Source organism: Ammospiza nelsoni, unplaced genomic scaffold (genome assembly GCF_027579445.1).
Source record: "Ammospiza nelsoni isolate bAmmNel1 unplaced genomic scaffold, bAmmNel1.pri scaffold_55, whole genome shotgun sequence".
Classification (NCBI taxonomy): domain Eukaryota; kingdom Metazoa; phylum Chordata; class Aves; order Passeriformes; family Passerellidae; genus Ammospiza; species Ammospiza nelsoni.
In genome coordinates this window covers 1,979,942-2,006,896 of record NW_026683193.1, presented here as the reverse complement: position 1 = coordinate 2,006,896, position 26,955 = coordinate 1,979,942, and the positions used below count along the sequence as shown (strand labels likewise).

Genomic DNA, 26,955 nt, shown 5'->3' with positions numbered 1-26,955 from the left:
ATCCATGGCTCTGGTGTCCATCTGGACCAGGGTCCAACCTCTCCTGCCCCCATCCATCCCATACTCTCCAGCCAGGGCCACTCCTCACTGCAGAGTGCACAAGACCCTCGGTCAGTGCCAAGATGACCCCAAACCCCGTCCCAGCAACCCCACCAGGCCACCCACCCTGAGCCCCAGTGCCACTGGTGTCCCCTGGAAGCCAGGCCAGCTCTGGAACTCCTGGAAAAGGAGATCCACAGTCCTGGACTGGGGACTCAAGGGCATCCAGGATGGTGAGCACTGAGTCCATGTGGTGTGGAGGGGTGGCTGGGGACACAACTGAGGACACACCTGAGGGGAAGCGGGTGAGGGGTTAAGCGGTAGGGAGAGGGTTGGAGGGCGGGATGCACCCAAAAATTTGCCAAAGTCAAAGGGGAGGATGCCCATAATTGGGAGGAAGGATGGAAAATAGGGAAAGGATCCAAAATAGGGGGGAACAGACCCTAAATAGGGGGGAAGTGACCCAAAAAAGCGAAAGGACCCAAAGGACAGAGAAAGGATCCAAAATAGGGAGGAAAAGACACAAAATAGGGAGAAGGGACGCAAAAGAGGGGGAAAGGATCCAAAACAGAGGGAAACATATCAAAGTGGGGGGAAAGGACCCAAAATCAGAAGACAAAGGGTGTCACGGGCACGAAGCTCTTCCTGCACTTGGGGCACTCACAAGGCTGCCCTTAGTGGTGGCTCTGTTGGTGTCTGGTCAAGGCAGACCTCCCGGAGAAGGTCTTCCCACACTCAGAACACTTGTAGGGCCTCTCCCCGGTGTGGATGCGCCGGTGGGTGATGAGATTGCAGTTGCGGGTGAAGCCCTTCCCACAGTCAGGGCAGCGGAAGGGCCTCTCATCTGTGTGAAGCTGCTGGTGCAGAATGAGACTGGAGCTGATTGGAAATGTCTTCTTGCATTTATCGCACTCGAAGGGCCTCTCCCCAGTGTGGATCCTCTGGTGGCCAACCAGGTGGGACTTTGACATGAAGCTCTTCCCGCACTCCCCACACTCAAAGGGCCTCTCCCCGGTGTGGCTCCGCTGGTGGACAATCAGTTCAGACCTCGACCTCAAGCTCTTCCCACACTGCCCACACTTACACTCCCCACACTTGTATGGCCGTTCCAGCCCTGTGTGGATTCGCATGTGCCGGGTCAGGTGGCAGCTCTTGTGGAAGCTCTGCCCACACTCCTCACACTCATAGGGACGTTCCCCGGTGTGGCTTCTCTGGTGGATGGTCAGTTCAGAGTTCGTCCTGAAGCCCTTCCCACACTCTGCACACTCGTAGGGCCGTTCCCCCGTGTGGGTCCTCAGGTGGGCAGTCAGGGTGGAGTGCTGGGCGAAGCTCTTTCCACACTCAGGACACTCATAGGGCCTCTCCCCACTGTGAATGCGCAGGTGGGTGACGAGGACAAACTTGTCCTTGAAGCTTTTTGCACAATGGGGGCAGCAAAAGGGCCTCTCATCTGTGTGACTCCGCTGATGCCTGACGAGACAGGAACTCGTCTGAAACCTCTTCCTGCATTTATCACACTCGTAGGGCTGTTTCCCGGTGTGGTTTCTCTGGTGGATGGTCAGTTCAGAGTTGATCCTGAAGCTCTTCCCACACTCCCCACATATGTAGGGCCCTTCCCCAACGTGGATTCTCATGTGGCGGATCAGCTTGGATCTGAACTTGAAGCTCTTCCCACATTCTGAACACTTGTGGGGATTCTCCTCATCCTGGAGCTGCTCATGGACCCCCAGCTCCAAGCTCCGGCCGCCTCCCCAGCCCAGGGTGGGTCTTTCCTCCTCAGATCCCCATGATCTGCGTTTGCAGCCCCTCCTCGTGAGGGATCTCTGGGGCTTTTCCTCCCCATTGGATTCCTGTGCTGTGGAGCCGCTCAAAACAGCCTCTTCCATGAGGCACTGTTGTGGGGATTTGTCCTCCCTGGTCTCCATGCTCAGCTCCTTCTCTGGGGGAGGAAGGACAAGGAGAGGATGGGATTTGCCTCCGTGCCACAGGGAAGGGCAAGGAGATCCCCCAAGTGCAACCCCAGCAGGACAGCTTTGGCCACAGGGTTGTCCTGCAGCCGGGGGCCGTGCTGGGCTGGGAAATGGAGCAGGAGAGAGGGGGAAAGGGGCACTGACTTCCTCCTCACCTGCCTGGGGCTCCCAGGACATCTTCCTCGTGGCCTCCTCCTCCTCCTGCATCGGGCCAAGGTTTGGGAATAGGAAATCCTGGTGTGGAGGTGTAATATGTAATGTAAAGTAATTCATGTGTAGGGGGAAAATGTATAAAATAAATTATAAAATAAATTATAAAATTGTAAAATAAATTAAACATCACAGAAGCCTCTGACCATGGACAACCTAGAGACAGATTACCTCACTGAAGTTGTGAAACTCCTGGTGGCAGCAGGAAAAGAATGCCTCGTTATCAAATAAAAGAACGTGGCTGGTGCAGAGATGAGCTTCCCCTGGAACCACCCGGGAACACCCCAGGACCATCAATACTTGATAAGTATCATCAATAAAGATAACCAAAGTTGTCAAATGTGGGAATCCATAAAAATCAGAAGGTTTTAGGAAGGTGGTTAAATACAGGCCTCAGACAGCAGATTTGTGAACAGTGCTAAGGCAGCAGAAAAGTTTTCTAAGCTGTAGGGAAGACATGGGAAATAGAACAATAAGAGCTGTGTAGATGGGCCTTCTAAGTTGCAACAAGTTTATTTAGTGTATATTTTAGAAGGTTAATTATGAATAGAGCTCTGTGCTTTGTCTCTTATAAACGAACCATTGTTATGGAGAATAGGCCGCTATTGTTTTAACCAGAATTAGGTGTGCTTCAGATTACTGGATAGAACTACTGTCAATATGCTTTTGTTCTATGTGATTGGCTGAGACTGAGATTGAGACTGTTTTATGGTATGTTGTAACACTAAGTTTCTTTGGCTTTCTGCCTGCTGGACCAGCAAGCTGTAGCATCTTTCCTCTCCATTGTCATAACAATGTAATGAGATTGATGCTGGAAAAATAAAAGCTCAAGACACTGTTTCCAGTAGCCCCGTCCTGTTCGTGTCTGTATATAAACTGCCAGCGTAACAGTCAAAAAAATACATCTGAATACATGAGTTCTCCTGACATGATCAGCACCCGCCACTGCCCAAGAAATAGGAATTGTCAGCCCTGCACAGTAAAAAGAAACTTCATACTTATGCGGGGTGACAAGAAATCGGGACACCTCTGACTCGGGCAGAAAAAACTGTAAAAAACAGCCCCATCGGAGACGGCATTTGTAAACAGAGGGAGATCCGATGCGATAGAGGTCGGGTCCAGGTTCACCGAGAGCCGACCCCGGGCTTGACGCTCTCTTTGACTGTGGCTTTTAGAGGACCGTATTTCTGGTCGCAAAAATAAAATCTTTCCCATTTATAAATTTGGCTTTCTCGTTGATCATTTATAACAGGGGGAAAACAAGGTTGAGTGTGTGGGGTTTGATGGTCCCGCTGCCCAAATGCAGCTGGAGAAGTCAGCGCCCCTTTCAGCCTCGGGGAGCCCGGAGCCCGCTCATCCCCAGCCTCCCGCACCCCTCCAGGCAGCCGGTTTGTCCCCCGGTTCCGGGATCGCCCCTCTGCGCTCTCCCTGCTCCAGGCTGTGGTAAATAGGTGTGATTCGTGCTGACAAAATTGAAACAGTAATCAATATTGATACAGTGATTAATATTTCGAAATAATAATAAAACAGTTAAAAGTTGTAATGCCAAGAAAGAAAGGGAGAGAAGGGGTTCCACATCCCCCCCTTCCCTGCAGATGTTCAAGGACAGGAAAAAGCAAGAGATAACAGTTACTAAAAATTAACAGAAAGAAGGGAAAATCTGGTTGGGTCTCAGGAAAAAGCCAGCTATAAGAGATTTATTGCTTTGATACTTAAATGTAATAATATGTTACTTTTGGCTTACATCGTATGGCTTGGGGCACATGTATAACCCAGGGGTGAGTTGAAGGACATCGAAGAAGAGGAGAGGTCTTCATCAAAAATGACCCCCAAAGACTTGTGCAACCACCAAAACGAGTGGTGGAGCATGCACGGTAAAGGTGATGAGGGCGGAGGTAGAAGCGTGATGAATCGAAAATGGGAAGAGATGGCATTGACACATGGCATATAAGGGGGGAATCTTCACTTGGCAAGTTTGTACGTGAAGTGGCAAGGGTGCAGAACCCTGCACTTTGTACCCTGCGGTTATCTTTTACTTATGCGCTATTATTGGAACCAAATTATCCCTTCTTTTAATCAAATTATATTGTCAATATTTCAAGTGTATCCAATTTTATATATTTTCTAAACTATTCAATTAAAATTGCTCCTACCTCTAATATTGTTTGGGTTTTTTGACGATGGGATAATTGGGCAAACATAACAGGGGCTCCCACGTTCCCCCCGGCTCTCCCGGGGATCCCCAAACCCGACATCCCCTTCTCCCTGCCGGTCCGGGGCGATCGCAAAGTGGGACCCCCCCCAAGATCCCTGCAGAGGCATTTCCGGCCCAGCTTTGGGGTCCTGCAAGACCCAAACATCCCCTGTCCCACAAAAAAATCCTCCCGGAGCGCCCCCCCCGCCCCCGCCGATGGATTTGGGGCTCCCCCTCCCCGCTCACCTGCGGGTTCCGAGGGGGCGATGCAGCAGGAGCCGCGGGAGCTGCGGCGGGAGCGTGCGGGCGGGGGAGTCCCGTGGTGTGGGGGATGCTCATCTTCCTTCTCTTGTTCCGGTCTCCCTCCTCTTCCTCCCGCTCCTCCTCCGTCCCAGCCCGGCCCGGGCAGTGCCGACACCCAGAAGCAGCCGCGCTCTGCCCTGGGCGGGTTCCGAAACAACCGCCCCAGGCGCGGCACTGGGAGCGATCCTGGGAACACCGGGAGCGATACTGAGAGCAGCGGGAAGGAACTGGGAGCGCTTTCCCTGCCAGTCCCGCTCTTACTGGGAGCACTGGGAGGGAACTGGGAGCAAACAGCGCCCGGAGGCGGCCGCAGCCGGCGCTGGGCGGGACCACGATGGAAGGCGTGGTTATGCAAATATAGGAGGGATCGCGCGCTGGGATTGGTGGGCGGGAGCAGCGCGGGGTTTGCTCGGTTATGTGAGGGCCGGGAGGGGCCGGAGCGATGGTGGCGGCGTGCGGTGAGAGGGGACAGGGAGCGGGAATGGGGACAGGGAGCGGGAATGGGGACAGGGAGCGGGAATGGGGACCGGGAATGGAAATGGGAACAGGGAGCGTGAATGGGACTGGAAATGCGAACAGGGAGCGGGAATGGGGACAGGGAGCAGGACTGGGGAAGGGGATAGGGACCAGGAATGGGAGCAGAGATGGGGACAGAGTCTACAAACGGAGACAAGGACCAAGGGGAAGAATATGGGAACGGGACGGGGAACATGGAAACAGCAACCGCAGAGAGAATATGGGCTGGGGATTGGTGCTCCAAAGTGTCCCAGTGAATCCCAGCAGTCCCAGTGAATCCCAGCAGGGGCTGTGAGCTCTGCAGCTGGGCCTCCCCTGCGCTGCTGCGGCCCAGGGCCCAAAGGCGGGAGCTGCAGCCTCGCTCCTGTCTCAAGAACAGGAGCCTCCTCCAGGCCCATGGCCCCTGCATGGCCCCAGTGTGAGGGAGGGCTCTGAGGCACAGCGGCTGCTGGCAGGAGGGGTTGCTCCGGCCACCTGGGGGCCTCTGAGAAATGCCCAAAGCCTTGTGCTCTCTGCAGCTGGCCAAGGACAGCAGCAGGGCTGAACGGTTCGTGTGGCACAGCCAGCCCGAGTTGTGCAGCTCTCAGAGCCCGATGGGAGAGGCGGCCCTTAGGAATGGGACCGGGAGTACGGGACTGGGACCAATACTGGGATCGGGCATGGATACAGGGACAGGAAATACGGGACTGGGGACAAGAACATGAATGGGGACAGGGACCAGGACTAGGACCAGGAATATGGGAGAGGGACCTGGAATGGGACCAGGAATGGGAATATGGGAACGGGACAGGGAATACAGGAATGGAAATCTTAGAGGAGCATTGGGACCAGGAGTAGGAACAGGACAGGGAATGTGGGACAGAAACAGAAATTGAGACCGGGAGTGGGATTCACGCTGGGATGGGAGCACAACGTGTCCCAGAGCAGGGTGACATGGGAACGGGAGGGAGAGAGGGATCCTGCACAGGGGACACCGGGAACTGAGACGGGGGGACATGGGGACAGTCCTGGGCCAGGGGCTCCTTGGTCAGCTGCCCCAGAACCTCCACCGGGGTCTCCCAGTGCAGCTGGAGCTGCTTGGCCTGGGGTGCCCAAAGGCCTGAGCAACCCCCAAGTCCCTCCCAGGAACCCTCAGCTCCCTCAAACCCAGCATCCCCCACATCCCCTGCAAGATTTCCCCATGTCCCCGTCCTTGCCTTGGTTCAACATCTTTATTTTTACCCAGTTTTTAGTTTTTTTGAAAGGACAAAGAGAAATTAAAAGACAATCAAGGGTACAGGAGCCAGGAAGAATTGGAGCCCCCCAGGCAGATGTCTTCCCAAAATGGATCACCAGCACCAAGGATCACTGGGGCTCTGCCCACCTCGGGTCACTGGGGATCATCCAGTGTGGACTGTCCCATGGGGGATGGAGCTGGAGCAGTGCATGGAGCTCTTTCCGCACTCAGGGCACTCACAGGGCTGCCCTTAGTGGTGCCTCCATTGGTGTTGGGTCAAGGCTGAGCTCTGGCAGAAGCTCTTCCCACACTTGGGACACTCATGGGCCTGTGACATCACAAGGAGCGGAGATGGATGTCAGGCACCCACCAAAGCTGCTCTCTCACTCCCCTCCAGAGATGGAGAGGAGAGAGAAAATAGAATGAAATCTTTATGGGTTGAGTTAAGGACTGGGACAGATCACTCAGCAAATGCTATCGTGGGCAAAACAGTTCAAAATTAGAGACATTAATTGAATTTATTGCTATCAATCAGAGCAGGATAGTGAGAAGTAAAATAAAGCTTTAAAAACACCTTCTGCCCATCCCTCCCTCCCTCCCAGCTCTGCCTCCTCCCCCAGTGGGTGCAGGCAGACAGGCATGGGGGTTCTGCTCAATTCATTCCTGTTGTTTCTCCTGCTGCTCAAGGAGAGGAGTCGTTCCCCTGCTGCACCATGGGGTCCCTCCTGGAGACACTTCTCCATGAACTTCTCCAAGGTGAGTTCATCTCAGGGACAGCAGCTCTTCACAAACTGCTGCAGCATGCCTCACTCTCCCATGGGCTCACATGGAAGGACCCTGCTCCATCATGGGCTCCTCTCTCCATGGGTTTGCAGGCCCCTGCCTGGTCCTTGCTCCAGCACAGGTTTGTCATGGGGTCACAGTCCCTGCTCAGGCACCCCCTGCTCCAGCACGGGCTCCTCCAGGTGCTGCAGGTTGTCCTGGGCTGACTATATGATGCTTTTATCTCCAGTCGTCTCATTCTGTTCATGTTGAATAATAATAAGTTTTGTACCTTTAAGAGTGTTACAGAGAGTGAAGGGGGGGAGAGAAGAAGCGCGCAGTTTGTTTTCAGACACTGCACTCACTCCTCCACATTCCTGCTCCTGACTGTGTTGTCTGCGGACGGACAGACAGCAGGACAGAGCTCTTCTTTTGCTTTTTAGTTAGTGTTAGCTAGCTGAGGCAAAAGTTCCCTGGACTTTTTTTTCCCTTTTTTCTTTGGACCTCTTGAAACTGCTCTGGACTGAACACCCAGGAGAGCACCGGCAGCTGCAGGTGTGGCCCACCGGGCCTGGCCTGGCCTGCGACAATTCCAGCACCAGAGGGACCGATCAGAGACTGAGTGAGCTGCTGCTTGAACCCGGGGTTTTCTCAGTTTGTCATCTCTTTTAGAGTGGCAAGGGGTCTCATTGTTTTGATACTGTTTTGGTCTTATTGTTTAATAAACAGTTTTTTTCCACCTTTCTCCAAGGAGGTATTTTTTCCTCCCGGACCAGTTGGGGGGGAGGGGCCGATTTGATCTGCTTTTCCCACCGGAGCTCCTTTGGGGGATTCTTCCCCAAATTTGCTCTAAACCTGGACACAGGTGCATCTCTGCTCTCTGTGCCCTCCATGGGCTGCAGGGGCCCAGCTGCCTCCCAGGGGCTGCCCCAGGGAATCTCAGGGCAATCAGCTCCAGCCCCTGGAGCAGCTCCTGCCCCTTGTCCTGCCCTGCCCTGGGGTGTGCAGAGTTGTTCCTCTCTCACATGTTCTCACCCTGGTCACAGCTACAACTACATGATAACTTATTTTCATAAATCTCTTATCCAAAGGTGTTACCACCATTTCTAACAGGCCCAGCCTTGGCCAGCGGCTGGTCTGTCCTGGAGCTGGCTGGAATTGCCTTTGTGGGACATGGAGAAGCAGCTGCTTCCATCATCCTCTCACAGAAGGTGCTCCTAGAGCCATCTCTTACCAAAACCTGGCCATGCAAACCTAGTATAAGTGTGATAGGATTTTATTACCATTATTCATTCTTATTATTGCTATTTTGGCTACTTTTGCTCTTAATATTCCAGTTATTACTAGTATTTTTTAATCTTTTTGACTCTATATTAAGAGTGTCTATAGTAGAACTTGAAACAAGAGTTCTTAATTGCAAGTAGAAGTTATCATTTTTCCAGCCTCTTGTCCTGCCCTGTTCTGTGTCATTGCTGTGTGTGAAGCTGCTGCTGCCAGGGCTCCCCATTTCCCTGGTTTGGGAAATTCGATGGCATTGCTCACATGTCAGAAAGAGAGGGCTCATTCCAATCAAATGCATTGCCTGAACTCTTCTAGTCCCAGTGTTGGAACCTTGTTTTGTAATGTTGCTGACTTTCTCCGCACCTGTTAATATTTGTGATTTTATGACAAAATGTTCTGGGATGGGATTTTGAAAGATTCTGTAATCAGTGTTCAGTTTTGCTCTTGGATTTCTTAATGGTGTGTCAGAACTGAATGCAGCATTTTGGGTGGGAAGCCTTCAGTCGGAGCTAGGATTGTCTCAGCAGCAGCTGGTTTTGCACATGTAAGCAGAGATAACAAAGATTCCATGAACTGAATATTCAGCCTTGCGGCAGAATCCACGGTGCCTGGGTGGCGGAGCTGGGGGAGCCTCTGCAGTCTGCGGGGTCGGACATCCCGATAAGGGGGACCCCGGGAGCCTGGAACGTGGAGCCCGGATAGGGGGGACCCTCTGCAGCCTGGAGATGTTGGGACCACGGACAAGAGAGACCCACAGGTACCCCGGGGCCCTGAAACGGGGACCCCGCACAGCTGGTACCCCTGGAGCCCCTCTGACACCCACCTGGGAGCCCAGGGAAGGGAACCTCTGGGATTGCCAGGAGCCCCTGCAGCCCAGAGAGAGGGGACGCCAATACACACTGGAGCTGCAGAAGGCCAGGCAGGAGGGACCCCTGAACCCCAAAGTGGAGAGACCAGAGCGGGGGAACTCCTGGGTGAATGGTTGTTTGGTGAATCCTGGTGATTTGGGTTTTTATGAGGGTGGCTCAGCCTTGGTGGTCTGGAGGTTTTTATGGACACCAGACACCTGGTGACTTCTGGAGATGGAATTGGGCAGGAGGAACACCCAAGCCAACACACTCACACTCTGTTTTTTCCCCAGAAAAGGAATTTCAGTTCCCAAAGTTTGACCTGATGGAGGAGGAGACCATGAGGAAGATGAAGATGCCCTGGCAGCCCCAGGCAGGTGAGGAAGAAGTCAGTGCCCGTTTCCCCCTCTCTCCTGCTCCATCTCCCAGCCCAGCAGGACAGACCTACTGCCAACACCGTCCTGCCAGGAGTGGATTAGAGAAATCTCTTTCTCTTTCCCTGTGGCACAAAAATAAATTTCCTCCCTCCCTCCCTCCCTCCCTGTGGCACAAAAATAAATTTCCTCCCTCCCTCCCTCCCTCCCTCCCTCCCTCCCTCCCTCCCTCCCTCCCTCCCTCCCTCCCTTCCTTCCTTCCTTCCTTCCTTCCTTCCTTCCGCCACTTCCTTCCTTCCGCCACTTCCTTCCTTCCGCCACTTCCTTCCTTCCGCCACTTCCTTCCTTCCGCCACTTCCTTCCTTCCGCCACTTCCTTCCTTCCGCCACTTCCTTCCGCCACTTCCTTCCGCCACTTCCTTCCGCCACTTCCTTCCGCCACTTCCTTCCGCCACTTCCTTCCTTCCGCCACTTCCTTCCTTCCGCCACTTCCTTCCTTCCTTCCGCCACTTCCTTCCTTCCTTCCGCCACTTCCTTCCTTCCTTCCTTCCGCCACTTCCTTCCTTCCTTCCTTCCGCCACTTCCTTCCTTCCTTCCGCCACTTCCTTCCTTCCTTCCGCCACTTCCTTCCTTCCTTCCGCCACTTCCTTCCGCCACTTCCTTCCTTCCTTCCGCCACTTCCTTCCTTCCTTCCGCCACTTCCTTCCTTCCTTCCTTCCTTCCTTCCTTCCTTCCTTCCTTCCTTCCTTCCTTCCTTCCTTCCTTCCTTCCTTCCTTCCTTCCTTCCGCCACTTCCTTCCTTCCGCCACTTCCTTCCGCCACTTCCTTCCGCCACTTCCTTCCGCCACTTCCTTCCTTCCGCCACTTCCGCCACTTCCTTCCTTCCTTCCGCCACTTCCTTCCTTCCTTCCGCCACTTCCTTCCTTCCTTCCTTCCTTCCTTCCTTCCTTCCTTCCTTCCTTCCTTCCTTCCTTCCTTCCTTCCTTCCTTCCTTCCTTCCTTCCTTCCTTCCTTCCTTCCTTCCGCCACTTCCTTCCTTCCGCCACTTCCTTCCTTCCGCCACTTCCTTCCTTCCGCCACTTCCTTCCTTCCTTCCGCCACTTCCTTCCTTCCGCCACTTCCTTCCTTCCTTCCTTCCTTCCTTCCTTCCTTCCTTCCTTCCTTCCTTCCTTCCTTCCTTCCTTCCTTCCGCTCCTTCCTTCCTTCCTTCCTTCCTTCCTTCCTTCCTTCCTTCCTTCCTTCCTTCCTTCCTTCCTTCCTTCCTTCCTTCCTTCCTTCCTTCCTTCCTTCCTTCCTTCCTTCCTTCCTTCCTTCCTTCCTTCCTTCCTTCCTTCCTTCCTTCCTTCCTTCCTTCCTTCCTTCCTTCCTTCCTTCCTTCCGCCACTTCCTTCCGCCACTTCCTTCCGCCACTTCCTTCCGCCACTTCCTTCCGCCACTTCCTTCCGCCACTTCCTTCCGCCACTTCCTTCCGCCACTTCCTTCCTTTTTCTTGTTATTTTCTCTCCTTGTCCTTCCTCCCCCATAAAAGGAGCTGAGACCAGGGAGGACAAATCCCTACAGCAGAACCTCATGGAAGAGGCTGTTCTGAGAGGCTTGATAGTGCAGGAATTCAATGGGGACAAAAAGCCCCGGAGATCCCACATGAAGAGGGGCTGCAAACCCAGCCCAGGAAGCCGTGAGGAAGAAAGACCCACCCTGTGCTGGGAAAGCAGCCGGAGATCCAGATGCAGCTTGGAGCTGGTGGTTCCTGAGCACCTTCATGGCAGGGAGAAGCTCTACAAGTGCTTGGCATGTGGGAAGAGCTTCAGGCAGTGCTCCAGCCTCCTCACCCACCTTTGCATGCACCTGGCTGGGACCCCCTTTGAGCAGGGCCAGATTTGAGCCAGAATATTGGGAGTCCCAGAGCCAGCCTGGTGAGTGCACCCAGCACATCCCCCACTGACCCGGAGCTGCTGCAAGTCCAGAACAGTCAGAGCAGGGCTGAGCTGGGGGAGCCAGGGGCTGGGGGGATCCGCAGCAATAGAGGTTATTTGTGGGGCTGGGATGGGAGTTGTCCTCCTGCACCTCACCATCCTGTGCTTCCCAGAGCCCAGTCACTCCCAGTATGATCCCTGTTGCCCTCAGCATGGCTCCAACTGCTCCCTGTTGCTCCCAGGGTGATACCAGTGGCCTCCAGTATAGTCCCAGTCACTCCCTGTATGATCCCAGTCTCTTCCACCAGGGTCCCAGTCATGCCCAGTTGCCCTCAGTGTAGACCCAGTCACTCCCACTTGCTCCCAGTTGCCTCCAGCATGGTCCCTGTTGTCTCCAGCATGGTCCCTGTTGTTCCCAGTGTGGTCTCTGTCACTCCCAATAGGGTTACAGACACTCCCAGTATATCCCAGTTGCCTTCAGCATGCTCGGAGTCATTCCCAGTCATTCCCAGTATGATCTCCGTATGATCCCAGGAGAGCCCAGTCACTTCCAGTAGGAGCTCATGGAGCAAAGCTCATGGAACGCCTGGAGGACCCAGCCCAGAGGAGGGTCCCTCGAAGTTCTCTGGCTGCAGGAAGAGCCCCAAGGAGCAGAGATCCCCCCAGAGCCACCACCCCAAGTAGGAGGTGGTGACAGCTCTGCAGCCTGGGGCCCCGGGACCACCAGGGGGGCCTCCAGATGGACACCCCAGCAAGTGGCTCACACAGCCCCTCCTCCTGTGCCCAAAACCCCACCCTTGGCATCCCTCATCCCTCCCTGCAGTCCCCTCTCCAACATCTGCAGGCCTCTGGGAAGAGCCCAAAGGGATGGAAGTGCCTCAAACGGTGATGAAGTGCCTGAGCTGCTCCCAGCTGTGGCTGTTGCTGTCCATAGACCTCCCCTGGTCAGTACCATGGGGGGCAGGGAAGGGGTTTAGGAGATCCAGAGGGGATTGGAAGGGGCTTTTGGTGGCTCTTGGGGGCATTTCTGGTGCTGGGAGGGTGTAGGGGGCTTTTGAGGGGCCTGTGGGGCAGTTTTGGGAGTTCTGGAAGGGCTGTGCAGCTTGGAAAGAATTTGAGTGGGTCTTTGGAGGGGTGGAAAAGAGTTTTGATGATCTTGGGGCCATTTCTGTTGCATGGAGTGGTTTGGGGAGTGAGCAGAGATCTGTGAGGTGGTTTGAGGGGGCTGGGAGGGGGTTTTAGGCAGTCATGACCCCCCAGACCCCCCCAGAGCTGCCACCAGACCCTGCCCACAAGGTGCTGCTGGGGGACAGGGGCTCCATGTAGGGGTTTGTCTTCCTGGCACCCTGGGAGTGAGGGGGGAATGTGGGAAGAGCTTCAGTGTTCGATCCACTCTGACCTCCCACCAGAAGGTCCACACTGGGGAACAGCCCCACGAGTGTTCCGAGTGTGGGAAAAAGGCTCGGAGCAGTTTGGATCTCCTCAAGCACAGCACACCAGTGTCCCGAGTGTGGGAAGACCTTCAGGCACAGCTGTAGCTCGACCCAACACAAACAGAGCCACCACTAAGAGAAGCCCTGAGAGTGCCCTGAGTGTGGGAAGAGCTTCCTGTGCTGCTCCAGCTCCAAGCCCCATGGGAGGATCCACGCTGGATGGTCCCCACTGACCCCCGGTGGGCAGAGCCCAGTGATCCATGTTGGGAAGGCACCTGCCTGCGGGCTCCACATCCTCCTGGGTCCCCATGGCCTGGGTTTTCTTTTAATTTCTCTTTGTCCCTTCAAAACAGTCAAAACTGGAGTAAAAAAATAAAGACATTGAACGGAGACATTGATGGGAACATGGGGGGATCTTCCAGGAGATGTGGGGGATGCTGGGTCCAAGGGATTTGGGGGTTGCTCAGGGCTTTGGGCACCCCAGGCTGAGTGGCTCCAGCTGTGCTGGGAGGCCCTGATGCGGTTCTGGGGCAGCTGATCAAGGCCCCCCTGCCCTGGGACTGTTCCCATCTCCCCCATCCTGGTTCCCGAAGTTCCCTGTGCAGGATCCCCCTCTCCCTGCTGTCACCCTCCTTTCCTCTGGCCCATTCCCATGTCACCCTACTCTTGGGCCCATTCTGCTTCCATCCCAGTCTGAATCCCATCCCCAGTCTCATTCCCTGTCCCTGTCCTGTACTGTCTGGTTGTATTGCACTAAGTTGTTTCTTTAGTTATTGTTCTGCACTGGCTGGTCTTGTTATTTTGCAGGCAATAGTTGATGTTGTATCACATGGTTTGTCCCGCACACAGCCGTCTCCCCCAAAGCCCCGGTGCTGCTCTTGCCCTGGGTTACTCCTCCCCTCGCGCCTCCCATCAGTTGTATCCCATTGGCCGTGGCCTCTCTCCTCCGCCCCCTTTCCCTGGGCTTGAAATCACCCGCGATCAGACACTTGATCTCTTTTCCCCTCCTGGACCTCCCTGGAGTGATTCCACAATTAAGGTGGGATTTCTGGTCCCGAGGAGAAGAGCGCCTCCGTCCTTGACTTTGGTCCTTGTGAGATAGCGAGGCCTGGGGTCCAGAGCTGCCGAACCAGACCCCCACAAAGGTCCTGGGTCAACCCTGCATTGCCGTTCCCATATTCCAAATCCCATAATCCCTTTCCTGTTCCTGTATTCCCGATCCTACTACTGGTCCTGCATTTCCATTTCTGTATTCCCTGTCTCACTCCCATATTCCCATTCCCACTCTCACTCCTCTATTCCTGTTCCCAATCCCAATACCATCTTCCTAATCCCTGTCCCATATTCTCTGTCTGGTTCCTGTTTCCATATTCCCTGTCCCATTCCAATATTCTCGTCCCCAGTCCCATTCCAGGTCCCTCTCCCATTTTCTCAATCCCATTCCCAGTCCCTGTCCCCATTCCTGTCCCTGTTCCCATTTCTGGTTGCAGTCCCAATATCCCTGTCCCTGTCTCCTATTTCCAGTCTCATTCCTGGTTCTATTCCCAGTCCCTGTCCCCATTCCTGGCCCTGTTCCCAATCCCGGTCCTGTCTCGGTCCCATTCCTGAGGGCTGCACAGCTCAGGCTGGCTGTGCCACACGAACCGTTCAGCCCTGCTGCTGTCCTTGGCCAGCTGCAGAGAGCACAAGGCTTTGGGCATTTCTCAGAGGCCCCCAGGTGGCCGGAGCAACCCCTCCTGCCAGCAGCCGCTGTGCCTCAGAGCCCTCCCTCACACTGGGGCCATGGGCCTGGAGGAGGCTCCTGTTCTTGAGACAGGAGCGAGGCTGCAGCTCCCGCCTTTGGGCCCTGGGCCGCAGCAGCGCAGGGGAGGCCCAGCTGCAGAGCTCACAGCCCCTGCTGGGATTCACTGGGACACTTTGGAGCACCAATCCCCAGCCCATAATCTCTCTGCGGTTGCTGTTTCCATGTTCCCCGTCCCGTTCCCATATTCTCCTCCTTGGTCCTTGTCTCCATTTGCGGACCCTGTCCCAATCTCTGGTCTCATTCCTGGTCCCTATTTCCCTTCCCCGGTCCCATTCCCGGCCCCCATTCTCGGCTCCTGTCCCCATTCCCGGTGCCATTTCTGGTCCCATTCCCAGTGCCATTCTGCCCGCATTCCCGGTGCCATTCCCGGTCTCCATTCCCAGTCTCTGTCCCTTCCCCGGTCCCATTCTCGGTCTCTATCTCCATTCTTGGTCCCCTTCCCGCTCCCTGCCCCCATTCCCGCTCTCCGTCCCCTCTCACCGGTCGCCGCCGCCATTGCTCCGGCTCCCCCGGCCCTCACACAACCGAGCAAACCCCGCGCTGCTCCCGCCCACCAATCCCAGCGCGCGGTCGCTCCCGTATTTGCATAACCACACCCTGCGGTTTGGCCCCGCCCAGCGCCGGCTGCAGCCGCCTCCGGGCGCTGTTTGCTCCCAGTTCCCTCCCAGTGCTCCCAGTGAGAGCGGCACTGGCAGGGAAAGCGCTCCCAGTTCCTTCCCGCTGATCTCAGGATCGCTCCCGGTGCTCCCAGGATCTCTCCCAGTGCCGCGCGGGGCGGTGTTGTTTCGGAACGCGCGCCCAGGGCAGAGCGCGGCTGCTCTTGGGGGTCGGCACTGCCCGGGCCGAGCTGGGAGCGGAGGAGGAGCGGGAGGAAGAGGAGGGACAGAGGAGGAGGAGGAAGAGGAGGAGCGGGAGGAAGACGAGCGGCAGAACCACGTTGGTTTCCCCGCCGCCTTCCCCCGCCGCTGAGGCCGAAGCTCCCCCGGCTCCTGCTGCATCGCCCCCTCCAGCAGCCGTAGGTGAGCGGGATGGGGGAGCTCGCACCAGATCCAACGTGGGGGGGTCTCCGGGAGGGTTTTTTCGTGGGGCAGGGGATGTTTGACTCTTGCAGGACCCCAAACCCGAACCGTAAATTTCCCGTGGAGAGAGCATGGGCGGTCTCACGTTCGCCTGGTACCGGCGGGCACGGGGGCGATCTCGGGCTGGGGCATGCCCGGGAGAGCCGGGGGCAGCTCGGGAGCCCCGGAGCGGGGAGAGCGCAGAGGGGCGATCCCGGAGCCGGGGGACAAACCGGCTGCCGGGAGGGGTGTGGGAGGCTGGGGATGAGCGGGCTCCGGGCCTCCTGAGGCTGAAAGGGGCGCTGACTTCTCCAGCTACACTTGGGCAGCGGAACCATGAAACCCAACGCGCTCAGCCCTTGTTTTCCCCCAAACCAGGATTTCCCATTCCCAAAACTTGGCCCGATGCAGGTGGAGGAGGCTGTGAGGAAGAGGAAGATGTCCCGGGAGCCCCAGGCAGGTGAGGAGGAAGTCAGTGCCCCTTTCCCCCTCTGTCCTGCTCCATCTCCCAGCCCAGCACGGCCCCCGGCTGCAGGACAACCCTGTGGCCAAAGCTGTCCTGCTGGGGATGCACTGGGGGGATCTCCTTGCCCTTCCCTGTGGCACGGAGGCAAATCCCATCCTCTCCTTGTCCTTCCTCCCCCAGACCAGGAGCTGAGGATGGAGACCAGGGAGGACAAATCCCCACAGCAGAACCTTGTGGAAGAGGCTGTTTTGAGCAGCTCCACAGTACAGGAATTCAATGGAGAGGAAAAGTCATGGAGAACCCACACGAGGAGGGGCTGCAAACGCAGATCACGGGGATCTGAGGAGGAAAGTCCCACCCAGGGTTGGGAAGGCGGCCGGAGCTCGGAGCTGGGGGTCGATGAAGAGCTTCAGGATGGGGAGAAGCCCCACCAGTGCTCGGAATGTGGGAAGAGCTTCAGCAAGAGATCCTACCTGGTCCGCCACTGGAGAATCCACACAGAGGTGCGGCCATACGAGTGTCCCGAGTGTGGGAAGAATTTCAGGACGAGCTCCCACCTGACTGTCCACCGGAGGAGCCACACCGGGGAGAAGCCCTTCAAGTGTGGAGAGTGTGGGAAGAACTTCAGCAAGCGCTGCAACCTGAACTACCACCAGCGGATCCACACTGGAGAGAGACCCTACGAGTGTGATAAATGCAGGAAGAGGTTTCAGAGCAGTTCTCATCTCCTCCAGCACCAGCCGATTCACTCAGATGAGAGGCCCTTCCGCTGCCCTGACTGCAGGAAGGGCTTCAATGACAATTCCACCCTCATCAGGCACCGCCGCATCCACACCGGAGAGAGGCCTGGGGCGAGGCCGTACAAGTGTGATCAATGCTCGAAGGCATTTAAGACCAGCTCCCATCTCCTGCTGCACCTGCGCACTCACACAGACGAGAGGCCCTTCCGCTGCCCTGACTGCGGGAAGGGCTTCCAGCGCAACACCCACCTCACCAGCCACCGGCGCATCCACACCGGGGAGACGCCCTATGAGTGTCCCGAGTGTGGGAAGAGATTCCGATATAGCTCAGCCGTGACCCACCATCAACGGAGGCACCACTAAGGGCAGCCCTGTGAGTGCCCTGAGTGCAGGAAGAGCTTCCTGTGCTGCTCCACCTCCATCCCCTATGGAAGATCCACCCTGGATGATCCCCAGTGATCCACAGTGATCCTCAGTGATCCCCAGTGATCCGTGGTGCCAGTGATCACTGTTGGGAAGACACCTGGCTGGAGGGCTCCACATTCTCCTGGCTCCCTGTGGGTACCTGCAAACATCCATGGACCAACATCCAAAATCCATTTTGTAGAGCTGATTTGTCCACTCCTGACCCCAGAAAAAAATAACTTTTTGCCTCTTCTGGTGGCCTTAACAACACTGGATAGCCTTGGAGGTCTTCTCCAACATTAATCCATCGTTTTAATTCTCTCTGGCCCACAGATATCTTCCACAGCCCAATTTGGAGGGACTGGGGCAAAACCCTCAATTTTCCAATTTTCAAAACAGTTGGGTGGCAGCCCCTCCAAAAAAGGTTCTTCCCACCCACCAAGCACATGGATGTTCTGCCAGCAGGAATATATAAATCGTTTTGGGTTTTTTTTGCCTTAAAACGAAAAGGCTTCTGTTCATTCCTTTCAAAGCCCTGAAACTGGGGTAGAAATAAAGGCGTTGAACTAAGGGGTGCATGGGAACATGTGGGGGACAATGGCATGTGTAGGGCCATGGGGGGACATGGACATAGACAGGACCATGTGGGACATGGCGGAACACAGACAGGGATGGGAACATGGCAAACATGCATGGGGACATGAACTGGGACAGCGTCAATTCTGCCACCACAGTGCCACCAGCACCTTCATCTGGGCCATGGCAAAGCGCTGCCTGATGCAGTTCCTGCCACCACATCCCCACTGTCACCACTGCGGTGTCCCAGCTGAATGTCACCACCCATCAGGGCAGGGTGGGGACATTGTTCACCTGGTGACAAGTGTCACGGAAGCAAGTGACAGCCACCAGGGTGTCCCAGGGCCACTGCACTCAGGGGACCTCAACTGCCCGTGGGGACAGGGGAAAAGGTCAGTGTCACCTGGCAGGTCGGGTTGCCCTGCACTGGGTGTCACCAGAGGCGTCCTGGTGGCAGCATCCACACAGATGTGGCAACATTGTCCCCTGATGTTTGTCATGGTTGCATCGTGTCCCCTCCCCTCTGTATGTCCCTATCCCCCACCATGGCTCCCTGTCACCCCTCTGTGTGTCCCCGTCCTGTGCCATGTGTCCCTGTCACCCCTCTTTGTGTCCCCGTCCTGTCCTGTGTGTCCCTGTCACCCCTCTGTGTGTCCTCGTCCTGTCCCGTGTGTCCCTGTCCCCTTCTGTGTGTCCCTGTCCCTCCCCCTGTGTCCCTGTCCCCACCCCTGGTGGGGCTGCAGTCCCCGAGGTCTTGGGGTCGTGTCCTGCAGGGTTTCTTTGTGTCCTGCGGGGTGTCCCCGTGTCCCTCAGGATGTTCCCATGGCTGCTCCTGGCACTGAGTGTCTGCGCCCACCCTGACACAGGCAGAGTCATACCACAGCACCTGTGACACCCCACAACATCCCATGACACCCTTTGATTTTGAGTCCTTCCCCCTCCATTTTGGGTCCATTCCCCGTGCTATGGGTCTCACTTCAAACCAGCCCAGAACGCCCCAAAATTCCTCACCCATGATGTCCCACGCATCCCCCTGGAAGTCCCCCCAGGCTCTTGGCCACAGAACTGTTGCTGGTGACACTGAGCCACAGGATCCACAGGCTGTCCCCAAAGGTGGCCCCTCCAGTGGCCCCTGCTGCACCAGGGCCCTCATGGTGGCCAGGACTGCAACCCCAAACATCAGTCAGTGACCCCGAAAATTCATCAGGGATCCCAAAACTTCACCAGGGATCTCAAAAACCCCATTAGAGAGCCCTGGCCCCAAGTCCATCGTGACAGGTTCCACATGCTGACCGGTACTGCGACCCCAAAAATTCATCACAGATCCCAAAACCTCCCAAAATTCATCAGGGATCTCAAAAATCCATCAAGGATCCCAAAATCCCCTGCTGGGGACAATCCTGGTGTGTCCCTTAAGGAGTTGAGGACACCCCCAGGATGTCCACCTGTTGTAGTGTGCTTTCTTTATTTGGCAGGTTCTCTGTGTAATTTGTGGTTTTGCAACCCCTCTGTATTGTCCTCCCCGTTATTCAGTTTAGTTCTGTTTGTTACCCAGCTACTCCCTGCCAAGTTTCAAACCTCCCCCCCTTCCCATCTGTTAACCCCTCCTGCCCCTACCTTTGCCCCTTCCTTACTCCTCCTTCCATTAAATGTCAATCCCTGCCCGAACCTGCCCTCCCCTTTAGAAACTTCCCTGTCAGTTTTGTATCCTTCGAAACCCCATTGGTTTACTCAAGCTGTTCTCCTCCCTTGAAGTCCTTCATTGGTTTACACATTGTATTCCCTGCCTTGTTTCCACCCCCAGTTCCCCCGATTAGCTAGAGATTTTATCCTCCCCGAGACCCCCCCATTTATAAGTTGTTGTCTGCCCTCTGTTCAGGGTCCTGGGATCCTGGACTCGCATTGCCCCTCAGCCCGCAGGGCAGGTTTTGCCCCCGAGCAAGGCAGCACGGGCCGGATAGCTCAGTCCCTGCTGGGGACAGAGAGCCCAAATACCCACGCTGCTTGAAGCCATGGCTACCTTAAGCAAGCTGAGTGGATATCAGCTCTTTAGTGATTATCAGCTCTCTTGGAATTCCAGCTCCTTGCTTGCTAAGGTGCCTGGCAGACTATTGGGGGAAGCAGACGAGAGAGGAGAAGAAATGTCCTGGCGTTCCACAGCGATGGTTTTATTGGAGGGTCTGTGAAGGGTTCCAGCGACGCTCTTCTTCTGCCAAATGGGCTAAAACAGCCCCTTTTTATAGGGATTAAAGGGATCCAAACTTGTCCAATAGTAGGGATTGGGGGAAAGTGACCTATGGGGTTGCAGAGATAAGCTGAGGTCCGAGAGGCGGAAGACATGAGCTTATTTTGCTCTTTCATCATGACTCGGCAATTCCTATCGCTAAGCCTCAGCCCTCCATGGGGCCCTGGCCAATACCATGGAGCCTGCTACAGACTCAGGGAGTTTTACCATCGAATAAAGTTCCCCCAGTTCCACCCCAGGGCCCGTGCTGCTGCCTTTTTGTTTCCGCGCCGAACCTCCACTGGCAGCTGGGATTCTGCGGAGCTCCAACGGGGGCTCTGTCGCGCCCCTGTTATCATCCAGCCGGGACTCAGCGCCCCGCGACAGATCCGCCACATCCACCCCTCCCCGCCCTGCGTGTCCCCCCTCACCCTCCCTGCCCTGGGGACATTTGGGGCCACCCCTCTCACCCAGGTGCTGCTTCTGGGGATCCCTGGTGAGCTGCACGGCCGCGGCCAGGCCGATGCCCTAAGGTCCCCATTCTAATACACAGTTCAGTACACACAGCACATCTCAGTCCATCCCACAGAACACAGCTAGTGAGCCAAAGTTAACTCTTTCTCAGCTTCTTTCCCAGAACTTGGACAGTGAAACCCTGGCTGCGTGTCTCTTAAAAACCACTGGCAGTAAGCCAGAAGTAACTCTTTCGCACTTCTTTCACAGAGCCTAAGCAACATAACTGCCCGTACCCCAAAACACAAGCACTGAATCCACACCAACAGAGCTTTCGGGAAACTAATATCTCTGCTGCTTACAGGTGACGAAGGGACGGAGGTTGGGTTTACCTACGAATGCTCACAAAAAACAAATCAGGAGATATATTAATCACAGCTATCGCGTATTGGAAAAAAAAGCTCCCAATATTACCAGTTAGATTGTACCTGGGCCAGTCTGACCCTCGCTGCTGGGCCAAAGGCAGCAACTGCGGTGTATCACCCCAGAGATACCTTAGCTTGCTGGTGGTTGCAGCTGGGCACTGAACAAGTCCAGGCTTGTTGGAACCCCGTTACCTCAAGAGGAATAGCTTCAGGCAATGGTGAAGAGAAAAAGGAGAGGATTCTGCTGGAAGGTTTAATGTCCAGAGGTTTATTCCATGGTTACAGAGGTCTGAACGTGAGGACCTGCTCCAACAGAATGCCGACCGCATGGTCTGATCACCTTTTTAAGCTCAGGGACAGGGGGAGGGGAGGTACAGGTGAGCCACCAACCAGGTGAGAGGGGCAGGGTCTCAGGGGAAGATGACACCCAGACAGGCCAATGACCCCCAGGCCTGAGTGGTATCCTTTGAACTTGACCAACCACACGACGCCTTGCTGGAATGTTAAGTCTGAGTGACAGGACTCACTCAGCATGGGGGTAAGGGGGAAGGGAGAGAGTATAGGCACACCTGGGAAAGTGACCTGGAAGGCCAAAATGGGACAATACAGCACACCACAACATCTCCCCCTAGTTTTGTTTAAAAAGCAGAGGACTGTGTTTGTGGTGCAGAATGATTGCCAAACCATGGCTGGTAAATCAGTTCTTCCTCTACAGGAGGGTCAGTGTTTTCCACTGAGGCTTCCAGGTCATCCATTGGAGCACTGAGGGCTTCTAAATGGTAGACTTCAGGAGGGGGAGATGAGCTTGAAATTAACTTGAGGACCATGCGTTTGATTAGTCCAAAAACAATGCTAACAACTACAATAACTAAAATAAATAGCACTAAAAACACAGTTTTCAGAATAGATCCCAACCAGCCCGAGAGTCCCCAGCCTTTGAACAGTCCATTCAGCCAGTTGTCAGTTTCTCTGTTGATGTCCAAGAACCTTTGTCAAGGTAGTCCATATGTGGTTTGGGCTGAGGAACTATGCAGGAGGTCACAGGTGGGATGATCACGAGTAGGACGAGAAGCAGGCTTGGTCTCATGGCATCTCGAGGCTACACACGAACAGTGGGATCTAAACTGGCACAAAAACTTGAAACAAACATTTATTACAAACTATTCCAGATAGGAGGTTTAAGTGGAAATTCCTCCAGAGAACGCGTGCGGCGTTTTCTTCTCCAGGCAGCATGAGCAACCTGGGGTGCTTCTGTAGATTTCTCTGAGACCTTGGGAACATAGGGCTTTACCCATTTGGAAGGAACCCACCTTAAACCAGAGGGGGTGGACACACAGGCATATCCACGTCCCCAAGTAACCAATTTGTAAGGTCCCACCATTTTCCAAGTCTCAGGGTCCTTTACTAAAACCGGAGGTTTTTCTTTCATTAACCTATGATTGCTCCCCCCAAAGTGGCGTAGGATGGGTGGGTTCAGGCTGTCAAAAGAACAATTCAGAAAATTTATTGTGAATAGCGCCCTGGATAACCGGATGTGGGGAGGTTCCACCTTCAGAACCTGTTGTTGCTGGTCCAGGACCCTTTTAATATCACGGTGAGTTCTTTCTACAATGGCTTGACCTGTAGGGGAGTAGGGGATGCCAGTTTTGTGCTCTACTCCCCATTGCTGCAGGAAGCTCCCAAATTCCTTGGATTTGTAAGCAGGCCTATTATCAGTTTTCAGCTCCTTGGGGATGCCCATGAAAGAAAAAGCGTGTAAGAGGTGCTTAATAGCATCAATAGATGGTTCTCCTGTGTGGGCAGAAGCATAGACCACTCCAGAAAAGGTATCTACACTAACATGAACATATTTCTGCCGTCCAAAAGACTGTATGTGTGTTACATCTGTTTGCCACAGTTCACAACTGTTCAGTCCCCTTGGGTTTGCTCCCGTACTCACTGTAGGGAGTGCATGTTGTTGGCAATTTGGGCATGTGGCCACAATCGCTTTGGCCTGTTCTCGAGTGATGTTAAACTGACGAACCAGGCCAGGTGCATTTTGGTGGAAAAGCTGGTGGCTGATTTTTGCCTGTTCAAAAACATTTGGGAGAGTGGCCATCACTGCAGGAGCAGCAAGAGCATCTGCCCTTCTGTTGCCTTCAGCGATAAACCCTGGCAAGTCAGTGTGTGACCTGACATGCATCACATAAAATGGTTGCTCTCGGTGAGTGACTAACTTTACCAGTTTTGAGAGCAATTCGAAAAGTGCGATGTTAGACACATCTTGCAGTATTGCTTGATCTGCCCTGGATACTACTCCTGCCACGTATGCAGAGTCTGTAATCAGATTAAATGGTTCTGAGAACCTTTTAAAGGCCCTAACAACCGCAGCCAATTCAGCAACCTGAGGTGAACCTTCCACCTCAGCAATGTCTGTCTCCCACTGCTGGGTTTAAGGATCCTTCCAAGTCATAACGGACTTGTGGGACCTCCCGGATGCATCTGTGAAGACAGTTAGAGCCCTTTTTAAAGGTCTCCTACTTAGAGCACTTCTCAGTTTTAAGGTAAATTGAACATCTTGTTCGAACAATTTGTGAGCGGGCCGCGCTACCGAAATTTGTCCTGAGTAGGAATCCAGAGCAAACTGCAACACTTCATTTTCTTGAAACAATTGTTCCAGTATTTTCATAGTATTTTGACCTGATTTTAACTCAACTGGAATGTGAATGCACTTAAAATCACATCCTGCTAACTCCCTGATCCGGGTCCTTGCTTTTCGGATCAGTTCTGCTACCAGCTCCTGAGGCTTTGTCAGTCTCTTGGACCTTTTGTGACTGAGGAAAACCCATTCTATGATCAAGAGAGGGTCCCTCTGGTCCCGGTCCTTTTTTGGTGTGTTCTTTGCTTTAGGTGTTTGTTTTTCCTCCCACTGGAAAATAATTCCATGGAGGTGTGGCAACTTACCTAGGATGATAAATTTGAATGGCAGGTTGGCCTGTCTTGTGGACATTGCAATCTGAACCTTTTCTAGAGCTTTCCGTGCCTCTGGGGTAACAGACCTAGGAGCACCTGGGTCCTCTCCCCCTTTCAATAAATTGAAAAGAGGGGCAAGGTCTTCATTAGTCAGACCGAGCCATGGTCTTACCCAATTCAAAGACCCACACAACTTGTGGACATCCGCAAGGGTCTTGATCCTTGGATTGATTTCTAGTTTTTGAGGAACAATGGTCTTATTTCCAATTTCTAAGCCCAAATACTTCCAAGGTGGCATCTTTTGAATTTTCTTTTCCTGGAGCTCGAACCCTGCAACAATCAATGCATCGATCATTAGGTCAAGCGCATGAGTGAGTAAATCATCATTGGGGGCACACACAAGGATATCATCCATATAATGATAGATAATGGCCTTCTCTGCGGCTGCACGTACTGGGGAAAGCAGGGAAGACACGTACCACTGGCAACTAGCTGGAGATACCTTTAATCCCTGAGGAAGAACAGTCCAATGGTACCTTTTCATAGGGGATTCCATATTAATAGAAGGAACTGAGAATGCAAAACGTGGTGCATCATCAGGGTGCAAGGGGATTTGGAAAAAACAATCCTTAATATCAATAACAGCTAATTTCCAATCTTGGGGAAGCATTGTTGGGGATGGCATACCAGGTTGGGGAGAACCCATATCTTCAATTACATTATTAATTTTTCGGAGGTCGCAGAGGAATCGCCATCTCTTTTTGTCAGCTTTTTGGATGACAAACACTGGGGAGTTCCATGGGGACATGGTCTCCACAATGTGGCCCTTTTGTAGTTGCTCTTCCACTAGTTCTTCAAGCACCTTTATTTTTTGTTTACTGAGCGGCCACTGTTTTACCTGAACTGGTTTATCCGTTTTCCACTTCAGTTTTTGGGTGGGGCGCTGTTGTTCAGTGACTGCTGTACAAATATGCTGTGGAGAGTCTGGAATATCAATTGTGACACCCCACTGGGCCATTAAATCTCTCCCTAACAAAGGTTCTGAATAATCCAACACAAATGGACGGATATTTGCCAATTGTCCGTTTGGTCCCTCAAATTGAATAATGCTTTTGGATTGTCTTGCCAATTGCAGACCTCCTACACCTTGAAGGTGACCGGCAACATTTTGCAAAGGCCAATGTGCTGGCCAGTCTTGTACTGGAATCACTGTGCAGTCTGCACCTGTGTCTATAAGCATTTCAGTGCGTTTAGACTCCCCACCCCCACTGACATTACACCATAATTTGGGTTTGTCTTTCCCAATAACTTGTAATCGGGCGACTGTGGGCTTATGTTTTTTGATATTTTCAGGTAAAGATGGCACAGGGATAGCTTGTGCAACAATTTGTCCCTTGGGAAGAAACAGGGGTGGGTGAAAACAATGCAGGCCAAGAACGAATTGCTCAGGATCTGATGTCATTCCTGGAGCAATTTCGATCTCTTGTGGTGTGTGTTTGGTGTCCCCAATGACGATGTACTTACAACGAATCCGGTTCCAAGTACCTTTCTGTTCAGGATTTACACACACAAAATGCCAATCAGTGTCTTCCAGATGGAGTGACTCAGTCAGCTGCAACCTGTAAGGCTCATTGACAGAAGACGTGGTTAACACAGGATCACTTAAATCATACACAGTCTTTGAAGCACTTACTTCACTTACACAAACATTAATATTATCGCGCGCTTGATTTGTTTTGCTACCCTTATTCCCTTGGCCTGCTCTTTTTGTGTCTGTGCGCCTGGCAGGCCGGCGCTCCCCTTTCAGTTTTTTTGTTGTTGTTGACCCCCAGGGAGGGCTTGTAGTTCTCCTCCCCTGCCATTTCTAAATTCATCAAATTCCCTTTTCAGGGGGCACTGGTTACTCCAGTGCCCTAAGTTGTTACAAAGCAGGCATGGTTTTGTGGGATCAACCATTGCTGGTCTCTGCTGCTGCCCAGGGTACTGCTGTGCTGAGGGAAAAGGCGCAGGGCTGGCAACGGCGACACGCTGGGGTGGTCTTGGCAGCAGCCTTAGTCTGGTGTCTTCAGCCACACTCATCAGAGGCACTTTCCTGTTACACACTAGGAGCATATCTTTTAAGGTTGGAGAAGGTTGAAGAGGAAGGCTCAGGATTGCTGCTTGACACTGTTCATTTGCATTTGTAAATGCCATTTCCTCTAAAATTGCTTCCCTAGCATTCTCTTTTTTAACTTGTATTTCAATAGCTCTAGTTATTCTTTCTACAAATTTCAAAAAAGGCTCTGATGGTAGCTGTTTAATTTTACTATAGGGCTCAAAAGGCCCCTCAGGTTGTAGGGAAAAGAATGCTTTTTCAGCTGCCTCTTTTACTTTCTCGAGTGTTTCTGCAGGAATTGCAGTAGCTTGGGTTGAGGGAGAAGACCATTGGCCCTCACCACAGAGGTGCTCAATGGTGATAGGGTTACCACTGTTGTCTTTGGCTGTGTTTGGATCAGAATGCAAGCCTGGGAGAGCATCATTCAGCATTTGTTTCCATGCTATTTCCCATAATTTGAATTCTGTGGAGGTCATGAGACAGGAAAAAAGCTGTTTTAAATCACGTGGAATCACTACAGTCCTACTCAATTCAGAATTTAAAAGGCCACGGAAATATGGACTGTGTGGACCATATTCTTTATGAGATTTACAGATCTCTTTAATCAATTGTCGTCCAAAAGAACTCCAATTAGCAGTTGGAGCTGCTCCCCCCTGAGCTGCAGGCTGAAAGGTAACAGGAGCCAGTGACAACATGGGA

At 53.7% G+C, this 26,955-nt stretch overlaps 2 protein-coding genes across 3 annotated transcripts; one reads left to right on the top strand and one right to left on the bottom strand.

Moving 5' to 3' along the window:
* Positions 1-202: 202 nt before the first annotated feature.
* Positions 203-4,956, bottom strand: LOC132087249 (zinc finger protein 501-like). Its single transcript, XM_059493248.1, has 3 exons — positions 4,660-4,956; positions 2,165-2,243; positions 203-1,978 (listed from the first exon to the last, which is right to left on the bottom strand). The coding sequence occupies exons 1-3, from the start codon at positions 4,750-4,752 to the stop codon at positions 714-716; spliced, it is 1,437 nt and encodes a 478-aa protein (XP_059349231.1). The 5' UTR covers positions 4,753-4,956; the 3' UTR covers positions 203-713.
* Positions 4,957-15,513: 10,557 nt separating this feature from the next.
* Positions 15,514-18,071, top strand: LOC132087247 (zinc finger protein 774-like). 2 transcript variants are annotated; one of them, XM_059493247.1, is made up of 3 exons: positions 15,514-15,877; positions 16,299-16,380; positions 16,567-18,071. In XM_059493247.1, the coding sequence occupies exons 2-3, from the start codon at positions 16,326-16,328 to the stop codon at positions 17,487-17,489; spliced, it is 978 nt and encodes a 325-aa protein (XP_059349230.1). In that variant the 5' UTR covers positions 15,514-15,877; positions 16,299-16,325; the 3' UTR covers positions 17,490-18,071. The 2 variants fall into 2 exon arrangements, with proteins under 2 accessions (XP_059349230.1, XP_059349229.1); XM_059493246.1 differs by having other exon boundaries at positions 15,514-15,881.
* The last annotated feature ends 8,884 nt before the right edge of the window (positions 18,072-26,955 follow it).